General features: G+C 35.4%; 1 protein-coding gene across 1 annotated transcript in view; it reads right to left on the bottom strand.

The window, feature by feature from the left end:
• cmet (CENP-meta) overlaps window positions 1-18,868 on the bottom strand; it is a 116,781-nt gene that overhangs the window by 65,319 nt on the left and 32,594 nt on the right. The window contains exons 7-10 of the mRNA XM_081736402.1: window positions 16,768-16,964; window positions 13,091-13,219; window positions 6,964-7,081; window positions 5,027-5,152 (exon numbers count right to left, since the gene is read on the bottom strand). Of these exons, the coding sequence (XP_081592528.1) occupies window positions 5,027-5,152; window positions 6,964-7,081; window positions 13,091-13,219; window positions 16,768-16,964 (570 nt within the window). The remainder of the gene's footprint in view (window positions 1-5,026; window positions 5,153-6,963; window positions 7,082-13,090; window positions 13,220-16,767; window positions 16,965-18,868) is intronic.

The raw sequence follows: 18,868 nt of genomic DNA, 5'->3' as shown, positions 1-18,868 counted from the left end.
AAAGCAGAAACTATTCTCGCCAACACCTCAAACAAGTTGGGAAACTGTATAAAATCAGCGATCTCATGAGTTAACTGCGACTCGAAGTGACAAACACATACCGTGTTTCTTTGTTGTTTCGTCACAGAAAGGATCAGTTTCTGGTCAGATAGCTCAAACGAGACAGAAAGTGGGTTTTTATACTACATACCGTCATCAGTCAGAATTGATGGACGTAACAAATCCACTACCAAAATCACCATTGCATCAACAGTGTGTCTGGTGGACTGCTTAGGATGTCGTGCATCGCGACTTGGTGCCACCTGAAGAAGGAAAGTGTATAAAAATTGAAAACTTGGGGAGCCAGTGCGTCTGCATCGCAGTGTTTTTCTGTTACGGGACAACATGAACAAACATGTTGCTAAAGTCACCCACCAATATCAGCCTTGTTCGGAAGACATCCTTGGACATTGCATCGTCGTATTACCATTTGTTCCGTTCGTTAGATGATCTACAACAGGGCGCAAAATTTCAGTCAGACGCACTCGCCAATCCAAAAATGATTGTCACCAGTACCTCTTACGTACAAATCATGAGAGGTCCCCCCCTCCTCACGGCCTTTGGTCTGACAAAGAAAGATTACATCAGGGCATAAAATTTCAAAACCAGACAATTAAATTCAGGATAATCAATTTTGAATTGGACATTTCATACACATGTTAAAGAATACCTTACATTTGTGTAACGCTCTCTCTCTGCACTGAAGCACCAGTTGTCGATTGCAGTGATAACGGCATCTCATGCAAATTTCTAATTTTTAAAATATTTTATATATTTACGGTACTTATTTTATTTTATTTATTTATTTATTTATTTATTACTGAAATCGTGACGTGATTGGTTGATCTATTCTATGCACTGGGCTTTTTCCCAGCTGTTCTATCTTCAAACAGCGGGGGAAATGATCTCTCACGTTGACGCGTTAAAAGGCCGTTTCTATTGAGGGAGGGAAAAGACGGGCGAATTACAACGTTGTGACGACTTCACTTTCCATGTCCGTTGTAAAGACTTCACATTCCGTGATTTCTCTCACTCAGTGACAATTATTTTTTGTGCGAAACAGAAACTGCGCAGCCTTGTGAGTTTAGGCAAAAACCATTCCTACTGAACACTGGTCGTCATCTCTAAATTTCTAGTCGCCAATGGCGACCTGGTGAGCAGAAATTTTGCGCCCTGATCTACTGGGATGACAGTTCGGATGCTCAACGAAGTTATTCATGCACTGGACTTTTTAGATCCATTTTCCGCTGAGGTCTACCTTGTGGAATCCATATTGTGTCCAAAAGTTGAAGCTATTCTTATTTCCCAGGTGCATCTTACTACGTTATCGTCTTTCTGTTTGTACCATATTTTATATTTATTTTCTAATTTCAGTCATGCTCAGTCTAATAATTTGGTTACTACCTACCTAATTTCGTACTCTCAAAGGAAATTTACGTCAAGTTGGATGCTTCTATACACCGATAATATTTACTTTTAAAACTGAAAATGGTCTTTAATGTTGTCCAAAAATTGCCATCTTTTGTTTTTCCCCTCTTTCAACTTCTAACGGTGTGACTTTCGATAGGTTTCGAACTTTGAAAGTATCGATATACCGAAAAATTGAAAATTTTGAACGTAGACATTATGTAGTGATCACATGACAATTAAAAGTTACTGCAGTGAATCGCATAACAGATTAAAAACTGCAATAGTCACAAATCTAGAAAGTACAGTTTAATCCGTCTCTAAAGAAATTTTATAGTATTTCTTAGAAATTCTACCTAATTTTAGGTGGAAAAATTCTTACAAAATCATTTTTAATTTATTTACTAAGAAAATATAAAAATGAAGAGTGCGAGACATTTCATGTGACGACAAAAGTCTAGTGTGAGAGAAGATAGTATGCTATGGAAAGTTTATAGAGTAGGTATGTGACAGTTACACCATATTGAAAATGATATGTAAGTAGTGGCAATAAGGACCCCACAAATTATGTGATATGGAGGCCTGGAGAACATGAAGGTCCTAGACTGGACCTATATAAGAGAGCCATAGACTGTTGCTTAGTGAGGCCCCTACTTTTGGCTCTGCAGTATGGCCTAGAAGTCTATCGCTTCTATACTTTACAAATATTTAAGACTGTCCCTGGGCGCCTCTAATTACAGTACCCTTTCGTTTTAGAAAGAGTCCAGTCTCTTTACACGATGCCATGTTCTAAGTCTGATTCTCATAAACAAATAGATAATCGGGAGGCATCATATTGGCGTGAAAATATTCTTCGGGTTTTCTGTAATTAATATACACATTAGAAACCCACCATGCAGTTTAAAAAGAAATTCAGTAAATATACTTGTTACAATATTTTTAAAACCTTAATCTCCTCTTTCAAAGGTCAAAGAATCCTTTAAAAGTATTTTTTCTTGGGTTTTATGTAATTTAAAGACTTGTACAAACGAAATGACCAAGAAGTATAGGAAACACAAAAATCTTCAGCTCTTTGCATATGATTGAATAAACTGGGCCTTTACAAGAAAAATGAATAACAGGATATCTAATATGAATATTTTAAAGGATATTATGTTTCTCTATTTTATATTTATTTGTCTAACAGAAAAATAAATATAAAACATCAGTCAATTTTCTTCTTTTGGATGACACTCGAAGAAGGATAGCATGCGATCACATAAATGGACACTCCAACTGCACACGCAACAGAATGTCCAGTGAGATTGGTCAAACGTGTGCTGTACACGTCCCTCTAAGTACCTTATATCGCGCAGTTTCTCAACATATTTCATCTACTTCAGAATTCCTTACAGATAGAAATTACGAGTGTAAAGTCAAACTAATCTAGGCGGCCTCACCAAGGGACTAAATCAACTTTCCTGGAGTTATGTATCGAGCCAATCGCTACATGTATCGAATGCACACCAACGCCATTGTAAGGAACCCTGTAATGTTGTAAATAAGAAGGTACGTTGCCATCTGGGTTCAGAAGAGAACGAAACGCACTGTGGCTGCGTCAATGAAAATGGATCAATGATGCGGATACTTCATATGACACTACTTTTACTGGTCAACGTTCCTTACTCGTATCAACCCAGTTTGATTACCGTCCCACTAGATACTGACAACTCTCACTTTTTGAATATGTTCATCGCACTGTGTCGTTGACGGACGTCCAGGGCGTTCCGCGTCGTCAACCTTCCCTCTGTTCTCCCGGGCGGAAAACATTATTTGGGATATTGCTTCATTCCTGTAAGCATCCTTAATCATGGTCATGGCCTCCGAACCTCATTTTCCAAGGCTAATACAAAATTTGATCGCATATCGTTGCCCCATTGAACGTGGCATCGAAGTTAAACAGGGTTCCCGTCTAGGAGCGATCAAGTAGCTCGCGTAGCTTTTTCAAGACCTCACTACCATTCTCACCACAAAGCGCCCCACTCCAGCCGCCCGCGGCGCCGGGAATACATCATTGTACTTATTTTTGGGACAGATCCTCACACATACAGACTCACTTTAATATTCGGCCACCACATTATATTAGCGTTTAATTTTATTTTATGAACTACAGTTATATATGTGATAATTGTACTTTGACCACGTCCTTGACATAGACACCACGTTCTTTTTTATTCAGTTCATTCTTTTTTTTACTCTGCTCTTTTCATCTCATTTTTTTTCTCTTTTTTTTTTTTTTTTTTTTTTTTTTTTACGTTACTTTTATATAGTGGTATGCATTCATGGTTTTACTCCTTTTATCTCCTTTCCGTTTTAATCCTTTTTACCTTGCCACTGAGGAAGGAACCAGCTGAGAGTTCCGAAACGTCAAAATCTTAATTTTTCAAGGGAGGATTCATTGGTAAGTAGCCAATTTTTTGTTAATTTTGAATATCTCCCATGCGCCCATGTAATTATAAACAGGATGTCTACTAAAATTCGAAAATGAAATTTCGTGACCTTTTCCTTCCCAAACCATAAAAGTTAGTAACATTCTCAAGAGCGAATTTGGGTGCGAATTGGGCCGAATTTTCATGCATGCGATAGAAGCGTGGTTTGTTTGCGATTTGGTAGCATCTAAAACCGACCAGAAATATTTTTGGTGGTGAATTATGACGTTTTATAGAACAAAATTTTCCTATCTACACTTATATTTCCACAGATAAAAAAAATTCGTGACCAAAGAGCTAAATTTCGCGACTTTTTCATGACCTTCGTGACTTTCGTGACCGATAGACACCCTTATAAATAAAACTTAACTCTTGAACCACCCAAAAGATCTCAATCAAATTTTCAACATAGATCACGTTCGGGCTTTGGATAATTTTTATCATTTAAATTTGATGGTGCAACGTAGGGGAGGCGGAGATATATGTAAAAAATAAAAATGGAAGTGACTGTCTTTGTGACTTCAGCCTTGAACCACTTGACCGATCTCGATCCAATTTTCAACCTAGATGAAGTTCGAACATGAGATGATTTTTGTCTTATCACTTTGACGATGTAACTTACAGGAGGGGGAAAGACATTTACAAATGATCGAAAATGACCGATATTAATGTCGAATCTATAGTTTTTGAGGTCTCTGAGGTGAACAGTGACACTTCTGATGCCTTTTAAATCCAAATTCAGCCCTGCAAATTGTGGGAGAGGAGAGGGGATATATATATATATATATATATACAATATAAACCATCGAAAATGACCAATATCAAGGAGCGCTTAGGAATAATAAAAAGTGACTGACTAACAAAACATATTACTATTTTTTCTTAATTTAACCCAGCGAAGCGGGTAATTGATGCTACTTATTTATAATATTGGAAGAACAATTTAATTAGTATAAGTAAACTGTCTTTGATTAGAGGTAATATTTTTGAGTTACTTACAGATACTTAAAATAATAAAGGCAATTTCGTGCTTTGCACAATTTCTTTTTAAACAAGAATTCAAATAAATAACTAAATTTAGTCCTGCTTCTGTTTGATATTAAAATACTTACAACAGGAGCCGCTGCAATACTGGAGACTACTAGTTTCTGTTTCAAAGAATGGATCTTCTCCGTTAAAGCCTCGTTTTCTTTCTCCAATTGCTCCTTCTCCGAATAAACATGATCCTCTTTTGCTTTCTATAAATATATATCAGGAACATTAAAGAAACGAAAACTTAATTATAATAACAATTAAGGATTTTGAAACAATAATGAAATACATTTGTTCAAATACGCGTACACTATAACAAGCAGTATAAAATACGGTTATTTCACTTGCATCTGAAGAATTCGCAATTAATGATTTAACTTATTGTGTAATTTTATAACTACAGTAATACGACTAGATTCCTTAATCTCAACAGTGTGACAAAACTAGCTTACTTTGTGTCCTACATCATACGGATGTCATCCAGCTTTATGATTTTGTGTTAAATTATAAATGATCATTATAGAGATACTACCTGTACTAAAATTTGTGAACTCTCATAAAATATATATATATATATATATATATATATATATATATATATATATATAATGTACAGAACATGACAATATTTTCCATCAAAAACGAAGAAAAAATATGGAGATAGTCAGGAACCGCACGATTCAATCATAGCCAAGTAGTCCAAAAGTGATTACTGGAAATAATCTTACCGTGACAATTTATCAATATCAAAAACTTGTTATTTTGTTTTAATGTCAAATATTAAAATCAGTGAGAAAAGGCAAGGAAAGAATTCACTTCTCCAGATACACATTACATTAGAAAAGTCAGCTGTCTGTTTTGTCCTTCGCATCATAAATCCATTCTTTGTCTTGATCCACGCATAATTATGTGTAGCGTTACCAGAAAAAGATTCTTGACGCTAGTTTTTTTTTCTAACTTACTTTCCTTAATTAAGGTAATATTTTCATTTGATTTGCAAAATGTTTTCATGGGGAGTTATTATTAATACTAATGAATACTAGTTATACCACAGTTTTTCTGTGGTAGAGAAGGAAAAGCAAACATTGATATTTTCCTTTTCTATTCATTAAAGTACGCATCTAAATGGCCTCTTCAAACGTTATTTCATTGATCAACTTTTCAGTTTTAACTGATGAAATTAAGTTTTAAAATTCTGATTATACTTTTCTTCTGAATGATTACTTTAACGTTACCTTGCTTTGTATATATTTATATAAACCATACGAATTTAATACTAAAACCCTATATAACTACTTTCACTATACTGAGAAAAATATGCATTCGGAGAAAACAAGTTAGGTAATATTGTTTTATATAAATTCTTGTTTACGAAGAAATAAGACAGCAATGCAGAAGAAATCAGCGAAGTCGTAATTTAAATTCTTTATTTAAAACAAATTTTGCCATTTAAATAAATTGAATAACTTTTCAATATGGCATCTTCATTCGTTTGATTGATTTGGATTCTAGAGTTGTTCATAAATTCCGCCCTCATTTTTCCACGGTTTTCTCAAATATTTCGGCAACCAGAAAATAATACTAAATTTTTGGGATTTAATACCAATAAGTATGAAACAATGTTAACGTAACACTGAAAAATTTTAATCGTTCGACTGACAGGAACTCAAATATCTCGTTCTTGTTGGAAGAATCTTTGATCCAAAATATCCATTTAATGAATTGCCGCCGCAAATAATTATCTTTGAAACGATGTTGAAAGGTATAAGTAAAAATCTATCCACATCCTTAGTGAAGGTCCCGTACTTTTATTCATATATGAAGTTAAATCCAATAGATAAGAACTAATTATTTACAAAATTGAATCTTTTTACAAACCCAAATGTTAAGACTTTCTACGTGGGATTGTAACAACATGGCTTTTAAGACGGAATGAGTTGTCACTTTGATGAAACTGCATAATAATAATAATTCTAAATCATCTTGGTATTTGTAATAGGTATAAAGCTATATTTACCTGCAACTCCATCTCCAGTTGTTGAATGTATCTTTTGTATCGCTTCAAAAGTGTGGAATCAGAAACTACTTCATTCACATGTGGATCTATCGCTACAGTTTTCGCTCTCGAAGCAAACCTGAAATTATCGAAATTGAATTAACGGAAATCCATTTCCCTTGAATCCTATTCAACTCCTCTCTGGTATGTTCTTTAAAAATTGTTTATGAGCAAGTATTTTCACAAAGCACGATTATTATGAAAAATTAAGGTTATTTTCACACTCACTATTTGTCTTTCACATTCAAAACCTACCCAATACGTGATATGGTTTTCTTAACTATGAGTTCTAGAATTTCATTGTTCCAAGAAGTCGTCAGTAATTTTCATGTTTTCTAAGTGATCTTCCTCTACACTATAAATTACTGAATGGAAAAGAAGTACGATACGTAATATCACACTTTAAGAACCCACCAACTCGTAAAATGTATTTTAACAATATTTCATGTTAGCCTCCAAGCTTCATTAATGTGGTGAGGTATGTTCTTAGAAAAGTACGGTTGATTTTATTTACCAGTTTTAGTAAAGTTTTTCTAAATCTTTTAATATAATTTATTAGACACGTAATACAAAATATTTTATAGATCCCACATCTCGCCATGCATCAAAACACACAGTAGCAACATAATAAAATTCTCTACACATCAATCTACAGAAAATGTACTGTATTACACATGCACTTCTATGGTTGGTGATTATACTGAAAGAGCTAAGATAGTAATAGGCTTTATTCTGTTTAGTGCATGCCGTTCTATGCATTTCAGAGCCACAACATAGTTGCAAATGAAACTTTTTATCCTTTCTCAAATACAAAATTACTGAGGGTAATAATAATATCGCTTGAGCAAATCCTGTCTTCTAATTCCTTGACTAAATCCACTGGTATACCATCGTCTCCCGTGACTCTCCTTCTTCGCATGTCTTTGATGGCTTGTACTACTTCACTTTTCAATATTCTGGATCCTTTTTCTTCTTCATTCACTCTGCTTCGATTACGATCTGTATTGGGCAGTCCTTCTGGTCATACAGATCCTTTATGTATTCCTTTCAGATCCTAAAGATGTGTTATTTCTCGTGAAGCCATTCGAATGAAAGTATAGGCTGTGTTCAATTCTGAGGTCTTTTTTCTTTCTTTCTTTTCTGAACTACTTATCTCAAGAAGTTGAAACTTGTGCTACTTCTCAACGAAATCTGTTCTTAGATGCACACATTTTTCATAATGTTGACGCCGAGATTTATCAGGGGTGTGTTTTGATCACTGGAAAACCGCTGATACCAGAGCGGCTCGACTGGAAATGAACGTCCACAGAAAGTCCCCCAATTGTCGGAAACAGCCAAGAATTGCTCGGGACGAGGTCTGGTGAGTAGGAAGTGAGATGACATTTCAAAGTTGATAGTGCGAAGAAAATCGTGCTTAAGAGTGCCCGATGACCAGGAGAATGGTCTTGATGGAAAAACACATAAACAACCATCTCGGGTCGTTTTCCTTGCAACGCTGGAATAAGCTTAGTCTTCAAAACATATTCGTACGCAACCGTCATTGTATTGCCCTCTGAGAACAAGAGTGACGATTTCGTCTTCACTGACCCAATACATGGCCACCCATTACTTTAGGGAAATTTCTTTGGTGTTAGGGAAGCTGTGTTCTATTATGACGCTTGCTGGTTCGTTTCAGGATTGAAAAACGGTACTCGTTTCTCATTCATTGTTTTAATAGATGAAATGAAACATCACTTATGGCGTTATCAGGTGTTACCATTGATTGACATATTGCTACCTATGCAACCTTGTGATCAACAGTTAGCATTTGGGAAACTTCGCATTTGCAGGTCTTCATGCAGAGTGATCTCAACAGATTCCATGGAAATGCTAAATCTAGAGACATTACGCACACCAAACCAGCGTCCTCCATAACTTCCTTCACTCGCGCAATCACGTCGGTCAAGCTTGGTCGAGGTTACTTGAGTTCGTTATCACACAATCGACCTTCCAAACTTCCGCACCCGAACACACATTTGTCCCATCTATTATTTCGCTAATGTATTACTGAGCTGTCGATTAATATTGATAGGTACCACAGCACACATGAAGAGAAAACAGATATTCAAACGCTGTTCTTGCATACTGAACATCGCCATTTGTAATATAAAAAACGCTGCAAAAGTAGCGGCGGCTGTAGAAACTACCAGAGCTGCATGGTACTGCCTTCTATATCTCAAATTTACAAAGACTGACTGCGTATTTTAAGATGAAGTGGATTCTTCCATCTGCTCACAGTAGCTGAAAAAATAGATCTCAGAACTTGAACGTATCTCGTATTACATGCAGCTAAATTAGTTTAATAATTGTTTAGTGAGCATATGGAACATTACGACCATAACTAAAACTAATCTGAATAACGTTCCTTTTTCACATGTTGTTTTAGCCTATTTTAAGTACTTCTTGCGGGTACTCTTTGTTGGGGTTTTCTTCTATGCAGATCTTCACATAGTTTTTGTAATGACAGTGGTATTATATGCATATACATTTTTTTTTCAATATAACATAATTTTGTTAGTACACTAACACCTAAATCAATAACAAGACTATCCATGGCTTTAGATTGAATATTATAACAAAAGAAACACTGACCAAAGCTTCAACACACACTGTATTTTAAACTATATTGTGTAACAGTTTCGGATATCTAACATATCCTTCATCGGACACTATACAATATAAATGAAGTTACAGACACACACACACACATATATATATATATATATATATATAATATAGTCATTCTTATGAAAAAGTCTAAATTCTATTGGCTGAAGCCTTCTATTCTATTGAAGGCAGAACACTTGTGTTCGGTCTTGATGTTAAGGATATGTTCCCAAGCCTTAGTAGAGAATCCATAATAAGTGCCATAGAGGAAGAGATGGGAAGTACTAGTATCAAAGGATGGACAAAAGAGAAGGTAGTTAAGGCTTTGAAGGTACTATGGGAAAACAGTTATTGTATAATAGGGGAGAAAGTGGTAAAAATAAGACAAAGACTGAGTATAGGTTCGAAGCTGAGCCCAGTACTGGCAGAAATAGTTATGAACAAATGGGGAGAAAAAGGTGAGAGAAGAAGGGGGTGAGAACTTAATCATGTTTTGTAGGTAGGTGAATGACTGCCTAAGCTTGTGGAAAGGGACTAGGAGACTATTAGAGAAGTTCAAGGATAATGTGGAGGGTAAAGAAAAAGACATAAGCTTAAACATGGAGTTGGAAGAAAATGGAAGAATGAACTTTTTAGACATGACCATAATAAAACAAGAGGGGCTGGTTACGAAGTGGTACCAGAAGGAGTGCTCAGCGGGGGTGTTCTGCCACGAGAGGAGCGACGTGGATACGAGTACGAAGAGGAATTTCATAACCAATATGATAAGAAGAATAGAAATGCTAGAGGACGAAGAGGGAGGCAGGAAGAAGAGCATAGAGAAATTCTATAGGCAGAACAACGGTTACAGCAGGAAGGAGTTAGAGAGGGAAGAACGTAAGAGGAAGAGAGGGTAAAGAAAGAAGGAAGATGATGAGAGTGGAAAATGGCATGGTATAGAAAGTATGGGAGAAGAAACGGAGAAACTGAAGGAGTTATTGAAGAAAGGAGGAGTCGGAACTTATAGAAGGCGTGGAGAAAATTTATTGAGAATAATAATGAACGATAGAAAAGGCACCAAAAAGATTAATGAAGAGGAAAAAGGAGTCATCTACAGGCTATGGTGTGGGGACTGCGATATGCCATATGTAGGAGAGACGGGAAAGAGAATAAAACAACATAAAGAGGATGTGAGGAGGAAGAAAGATACCAATGCGATATACAAAACATGTTAAGGAGACTAATCACAGAATTAATTAGGATAAGACGGAAGTATTGGAGATGGAGAAGAGAATGATAAGGAACTGGTAAGAAGCAGATTGGATAAAGGCAGGAAGAGATAAGCTGATGAACTGGACAGGGGGCTTACCTATTAATGAATTATGGCAGAGCATTTTGGATAACGTAGACAAGATGAAATTGAAAAAGGCTCTTATAAGAACCAAAAATGGTGGAACGTGATTGGTTGGAAAATGAACATGGGGACCTACGGGATTGGAGGCTTCAGCCAACAGAATTTAGACTTTTTCATAAAAATGACTAATTGTATGTCGGTATCTTCATTTATACTCTATAGTGGCCGATGAAGGATGTTAGATATCCGAAGCCGTTACACATTAAACAGGGTGGGCCATAAGTCTCATACCATCCCTTGTAAAATCCACTTTCCTCTCTGCATAATTATTCAATTGCAACAACAGAAACAGTACGGTAAAATTAGCAATTTGAAATGCCTGTAACTTTTGAACACATTAAGATATCAACAAACCGATCTCACCATTGTGTTTGTCTTTAAATTCTAGCCTAAAATGATGTGCCGCATGATCATGTTCCCATTTAAAAATCTTGACGGGGTTAAATTGAAATTCTTTGTAAAATTAAAGAAATCACCGAGTGAGGTGTGAAACTGTTGCACGATATGTACGGTAATAAGACGATGTCATGTACGTGAATGTGAACGGCAAAACGCTTCAGCGAGGGACGCGAGAACGTTGATGATGAAAGGACCGGGTAGTCCTATCACAGCAACAACAGACGAAAATGTGGCAAGAAAGATGCACATTGTCTGGAAAGATCGCAAACTCAGCATTCGAGTGATAGCAGACATGGAATACATTATAAAGAGCCTGTCCGCGTAATTCTACAACACTATTTGAACACGCGCAAAGTTCGAGCCCTCACATAGGAGCAAAAGGACTTCGGGAACCACGTGTGCACTGACACAATGGAACGCCTGGAAGCAGAACCGAATTTGTTAGTGAAAATCGTCACTGGTGATGAGACATGGATCTTTCAATATGCTCCTGAAACGAAAAGGCAATCCATGCACTGGCTAACTCCCTTATCACCGCGAATGAAAATAGTACGCAATAGCAAATCGGAAGTGCAGGTCATGTTCGTTGTGTTCTTTGATATCAATGGCCTGCTCCTGATTGAATGGATACTATCAGGTCAGACAGTCAATAAGTAGTAGTATCAGCAGGTTTTGGTGAGGCTGCGAGAACGTGAGAGAAAGAAAAGGCTCCTCTTGTGGAAGAATAATTAATGAGTTGTGCATGACAATACTCCTTCACATACATGAGTTAAGCAGTTTATGGCAACTAAAGAGACTTCAGTGTTGTAATACCCACCTTATTTGTTGGACTTATCATCAATTTTTATTTCTTTCTCCGAAAAGTGAAATCAGCTTTCAAGGGAACTCATTTTCAGATTGTGGAAGAGGTGAAGCAGAAAACGGCAGCAACACTCAAGACAGTGGCACCTGATGATTTCCGTAACTGCTTCCAACAATGAAAATTTCATATGCAAACGTATATATAGAGAGGAGGGTAGTGTATTGAAGGGGATCACCTTTGAAGTGTGACAATAAATAATCCTTTTGGCACCAATTCCATTATTTTTTAGCTATACCTCGTATATAGAAAAAGATTTTATTTAAGTGTTTGTGCACTAACAAAAATTATAATATTGAAAAAAAAATTATATATATATATATATATATATATATATATATATATATATATATATATATATATATAGGTCTGTGAGTTTTCTCGGGATACTCCCTTTGTTTCCTTCCAAATTCTCATTCTACAGTTTTCTATAATCATCCATTCACTTGCCTTAATCATCCGTCTCCCTTAGCCTAAACAGCATAATCGTGGAATGTTAAACTGATAGATTTCATTTCATTTTCATATATACAGTACACCACTGTTGTTGTAAAACAAATAACTATGTGAAGACCTGTATAGAAGAAACGTAAGCCTAAGCCCCGATGAAAAGCACCCGTGGAAAGTACTTGAAATATAAGCTGAAAAAATACATAAAAAGGAACATTATTTAGATCAGTTTTATTTATTATTTAGTTAGTTTTATTAAACCTGAAACAAAGTAATAAAGTAATAATTGTTCAAATACTACGTTAAAAAATAAATAAGTATATGAAAAAACAAATACGTACAAAAGCGTTGAATGAGTCTGTTCGATTGCAGCAGGTGTCACCGTACAAATAATTGATGTAAAGGAGTTTCCCCCCAACGACGACTGAAGAATTCTAGTCAATTTACTATCTCGGAAATTGATAAATTGCCTGAAAATAAACAAAAGCGAAAGATTCAACTGTTAGTTTTAGTAGTGAAAGACATCTACTTTGAATTTTAATAGATATAAAAATTGTATTCACTTTATAAGAAAGTAAGGGCAGTTGCATCACAACTCTCACGATCTTTTGACATATTAAGGGAAAGACTGAGGTTATGTGTTTTAGACAATGTTTGTTATATGGTAAAATCACACTAAAAATTTGGACAGTATTTTGCCTTACAAGTAGGGTTTTCAAAACACTGTTTTAAAGATCGTTATGTATGTGACTTCTCTTGAATATTGATTCATTAATTTATAACAATATACTCTTTTAAGTTCATACAAACGGATGAAACTCTAGAGTTAGAATGAAACTGCATTCAACTGCAACAACTGCCGTTTAACGCATGGTTATCCAAATTATACGGCTTGGCTGGCTTACGCAATCCACCATAAAATATTTGAAAAATTTCACTAGAATAACAATTAGCATTTACAATGTCGTGTGATAATTATTGGATTTTGGTTTTACACAAATCGTTGTCAAAGGCTTTGCGTGAAGACTTGTTCATAAATTTAAAACATGTTTCAAGTATTTATTATTTATGTACTTAGATGTATATTTGTGTGACTTCTTAGAGACGCCAATGTTTGACTCGGGGGAACTGTCGAAAAATCGTATATTAAGGACGCCGTGAACCGAAAAAATCTGTCACCGAAGTCTGTGGAAGGCACTGGTTAATGTAAGTTTTATAAGTAATAGATAGTTATAGAAATTAACAATATTTTTTTATAACAAAACTAATGTGCGACTGATGAACTAATATTGATATATATCACATACGGTACTTTTTATAAGTAACTTTTGCCGTATAAAATTTATAAAATACAAACTATTACGTTGATAATTATTAGTTATTGTATTAGAAGCGCTTACATTACAACTTCAAAATACATTATTTTCTATAAGTTGGTCACTTTTCAATGGATCCAATGGTGACCAATCAGGTTTCACTAAGTAATATACTAACCGCATACTAAACTAATAACATTCCATATGCAGAGAAAGAAAGAAATTAATAATTTTTATTGGCAAATTATTATTATTGGGAACAGTGATTGAAAAACGATCCAATATACTTAACACTGAATGCACGTATTGTAATCTTCGTTACTGCATCTATTAGTTTAACACTAGAGCGTTTACTTCTGGTGCGTCTGGTCCCTGGCTCAATCATAGCTCCCGCCAAGTGGGTTTTATGATGGATCAACACCGTGTCTGGATTTTCTCGCGGTTCTTCCGTTTCCTCCCGTTTTCTTCATTTCTCCATTTCATTCATTATCACAGTCTCCCTTAGCCTCGATGCATCATCGTGGGACGTAAAACTAAAAATTTCATTTCATTTCAGTTAGTTCAATACTTTGCCACAAAAGATTAGTTATGGCGATCTGCTACGCCTTCCGAATGAACTATAACTTTGGGTTTCATAAACAATCTTATCAACCTTAGTACTGTTGATCGAGTCCGAGACCAATTCACAGAAGTAATGTACCCCCCTTGTGTGTTAATATTTGGTTTTCGGGAAATGGACAGTATTACTCAAAATCAGAAATTAATACAAAAATTAAAAATACTAACTTCGGCACAAGAGATCTAGTTAAATTCCAGGTAGGAGCTTCTGGATTTTAATTCCACATTAAGCTGTAGGTCCAAGTCTGATATAGATTCAACAAGAAAGGTGACGCTATACTCAAACAACCAATAAATTATTACAAACGATATCTTCGATAATGCGAGTCATTCTGTTGAATATAATATCCGTAGCTCAGAAGGTGGAAAAGTTCATGAAATGGATTTGTGCATAAAGTTACAACGGAGCATAAAGTTAGAGCCAATTAGTTTAATTCATGAGGTTCTTTCTGTTTGCTGAAAAGCCAACGATCGACCAGGTTCCTGAGAAATAGCGGCAAGTGATCCTCTGATAGACCTGACATTAGACAATTGCAATATACGTATTGAGCACGTGCATAAGCTCACTCAGCTCAATTTTTCACATTTCAAATGTGTTTTTATTCACGTGTAATTGTTACAGATCAGAATGAGTCGGAACAACTGTATTTTAATGATGTATTACCTTTTCCTAACCAAGAAGTATTTTAAAGAAAACACTAACTTAGCTTTAATGCAGCCCTGTAATGGTTTTATAAGTGTAAGTATCAAATACCAGTGTTTGTTTATTTAATCTCAAAGAAAATACACTTATCAATATGTGAATCCATGTGCCTTTTGTCTTGTTAATGAAACAAAAAGTCCATTCAACATTACATGACGTGAGGAAGAAGAGAAAAAAAAAGCATATTTGTAAGATGGAACATTTTGTACTGTACCATTTGCTGGAACTTGACTGCTTTTGCCTACTAACTTACTAACGTCAGGGAGTGTCATGTTCAAGATTCTTTCAGATACAAAAAACGAAATAAAATAAGATTTTACGATCACCACTAAAAGCCGAATATCATACCGCACTTAAAGTAAGACTTCAAAATTACTGATGATATTTTATATGGTAACAATTTAAAGAAGATTGAAGGTCGAGATAGTACAATAGTTTTCTTTCTTTCTTTTTAACCAGATAAAATTCTTTCAGGAAACTACACCACCTGTATGATAGGGATGGTTTTTGCCACTTCTACAATGAGGAATTCTAAGATGGTATAATACTACTATGGTTTTACTCAAATCAGAAATTACCATACAAAATCAAAATACTGTGAACTATGCATTTTCTAAATACATGATTTTGATTTCAGACTCAATGAAATTTATGTTTGTATTTATGTTATGCGAATTTAAAAATTTGTACGGTTTTTAAAAATATAAAATATCATATTTTACTCCTCTTTAGTTATATCTCGCTCGAAAGCTTGTAGATTCAGAACACAATATATGTAAAAAGATTATGAAAGAGTAAATTGAAAATTAAATATAAGAAAACTGAAGGAAATAGAAGTCCTAAATAACTGACTCTAGCAATACTACCAGTATAGCTATGGCCTCGAAATGACTGTAGTGACATTGGGCCAAATAGCAATATTTTGCACAAAATGCAAAAAGGCAGGACAGCATTGAAGTTTTATCATTGTATCAATATACAGAATTGACTTCTACTTGACAGCTTTCGTTTAATTATTGTATCAAAGTATTTTGTTCTGAACAATAATTACAAAAATGGACGCATCATATCACACGCCATTTGTAGCAGTAATAGTAATTAGAAAGAATATGCTCCTCCCCTACAGCTCTATTTTGGCTCCTCTCCCATATTGCCACCTCAGACATAATTAACGTGTAACATTTAAAATACATAACATTAGTCCTGTCTAATAAAAGTCAACATGCCAAACCTCATACATATTCTTCAGGAAAAAATACAACTTTCCTAAATACAGAACCAAACACACACACACACACGTATATAAATGGTTGTAAATAGTTCAGTACTAAATCAGAAAGTGTACATATTAAAATATCTAGACATAATACGTAATACTTACTTTTGACCTTCACTAAGTTGTCTTATAACGAGACCCAGAGTTAAAAGAGACTTGTTTATAGCACAGCCTTCTTTTAGTCTCTCTCCAGTAGTTCCTGCTTGACTCGCTCGTTCAGAACCAGCTAAATCTACGAGGTTTAAATGAGATACCTGAATGGCTCCATCTGTGTCATCGCCTCTTTCTCTACTTTCTATAATCTAAGACGCAAAAAAAAAAAAAAAAAAAAAAAAAATCCTTAGAATACTATTACTGTATTATTTTAACACATGAAAGTCAATACAATGATAATTTCACTTTAGACTGTGATTTTAGTCAGAAATTGGAACAATAACTACTAATTTACGAATTACTATCGTAAAGATAAACGAAGTGCTCAAGATAATTGAGTCAATCAAATACAAAAGTCGCCTTATTAACAACCGAAAAATTACATATATATCATAGGATTTAATAGTTTATTCAGTTCCCTACGTACTGATGTTTCCAGTCGATGAAAGCTTCTGAAATTCTAGTCCCTGATACTTTCAAAATAAGACTGTGAAACGCAATACTCGCCCATCCACTGTAAGCATTGCATGCATATTTCCTGTTTTCTGAAAAATCATCATATGAATAAGGCAAATTTTGCATTTGTTGTATTGCTCTCTTCACATTAGATTTAACTTTCCAGCCAGTCTTTTCTATTGCCTTGCTACTATCTTCAGTAGTGGAAAATGGTAAGTTTATTATAACAGGAAAAAATTTAGAATAAAGATATAATACGTTCCTTTAATTTACTTAACACAATTAATTCAGCAGATTTGGCCTTCGGTTTAAATAAATATGACAAATAGAATAAAATAGTCCACATTTTCACATTATATATATTGTATTTAATAAAAAGAGTGTCCGGAATCGACTCCCAATACCGACCTTTTTTTTTTTTTATACAAAATACTATACAAGTGATCTCTTCTAATTTACAAGGTAAATTACAGGTAGTCTTTGACTGTAAGGTCGCAGACAGGATCTCTACAGAGCCCCGTAGCAGGCTAAGCAGAGTGGAATTAGGGACCCTAAGCTCCGATGCAAGCAGAGGGAAGGTTAAATGGCCAACAGAGCCCCGAAGCAGGCTAAGCGGCTGTGGTTAGGATTCCCAGTCAGAGCCCTGAAGCAGGCTAAGCCAGGAGAAAGGATAGGCGTAGTCCCGAAACAGACTAGAGGCCCTGGGGTTAGGTTATTCCTAATGTTCCGAAGCAAACAATGGGAGGGTCACCAGAAAACTGGTACAGAATTATAACAGAAACAGAAAAGTTAAAAATAAGGACGCTCCTCGGGAAAGCCCGCGCCCTGGATAGTGGGTAAGGCATCAACAAACATTCTACATGCCTCTCCCCCATGCAGTTAGTAAACTGAAGCTGCTGTCGGTGGGTGTGTGTCGCAGTTTCTATCTATTCGGTAGACATTTACACGCGGATCTGTAGTTAAAGTGTAAGATAGAAGAAAGAAGGATAAACAAGAAGATACAAAAGCGCGAGAGAAAATTTATTATGTTTTGATCGAGGGATAAAAAACCTGGAAGCCATGAAAAAAAAAAAAAAAAAAAACTGAATCGGTCATGCTGCATGCAATAGTATTTACATGGCAAAACCACAATAGAAGGGTGGCAAAAATCCATGTAAACTAGTCTGTAGTAATAAAGTAAGTTAAAACAATATCTATAAATGTTAGATTAACTCTGTGTTGTCTGTAGTTGGGGAGTGTTTTGTTAGTGGGGTTTGTTGTTATTTTTTGAGCATGCAATTTGGCCGTTTGCGTGGTCCGTTATCTGTGCTTTGGGTCGTCATGGGTGTGCAGGCTGCAGCTACTTCCTCTCCTTACTTTACCGCTGCTGCTTCTGCTTGTTACTTGAGGGTTGACCTCCCTTGGCTCTGTTTGCGTCAGTGGTTGCGGCTGGATTTGGGTTAGCTGTTTATTTTCTGAGCATATGTTGGCCTTGTTATGTGGAGTTTTCTGCTTATTGTCGTAAGTTTTAGTTAATAGTTAAGTTAATAGTTTTTCCAAAGATCTTCTTGGTGGTTGTTTGTATTGCGTCCAGTATCCTTTGATGGTTGTTTGGTGG

The sequence above is a fragment of the Thermobia domestica genome, chromosome 13 (genome assembly GCF_964235325.1).
Source record: "Thermobia domestica chromosome 13, izTheDome1.hap1.1, whole genome shotgun sequence".
Taxonomy (NCBI): domain Eukaryota; kingdom Metazoa; phylum Arthropoda; class Insecta; order Zygentoma; family Lepismatidae; genus Thermobia; species Thermobia domestica.
Note: the sequence above shows the minus strand (reverse complement) of the source record. Positions and strands in the feature narration are given on the sequence as shown.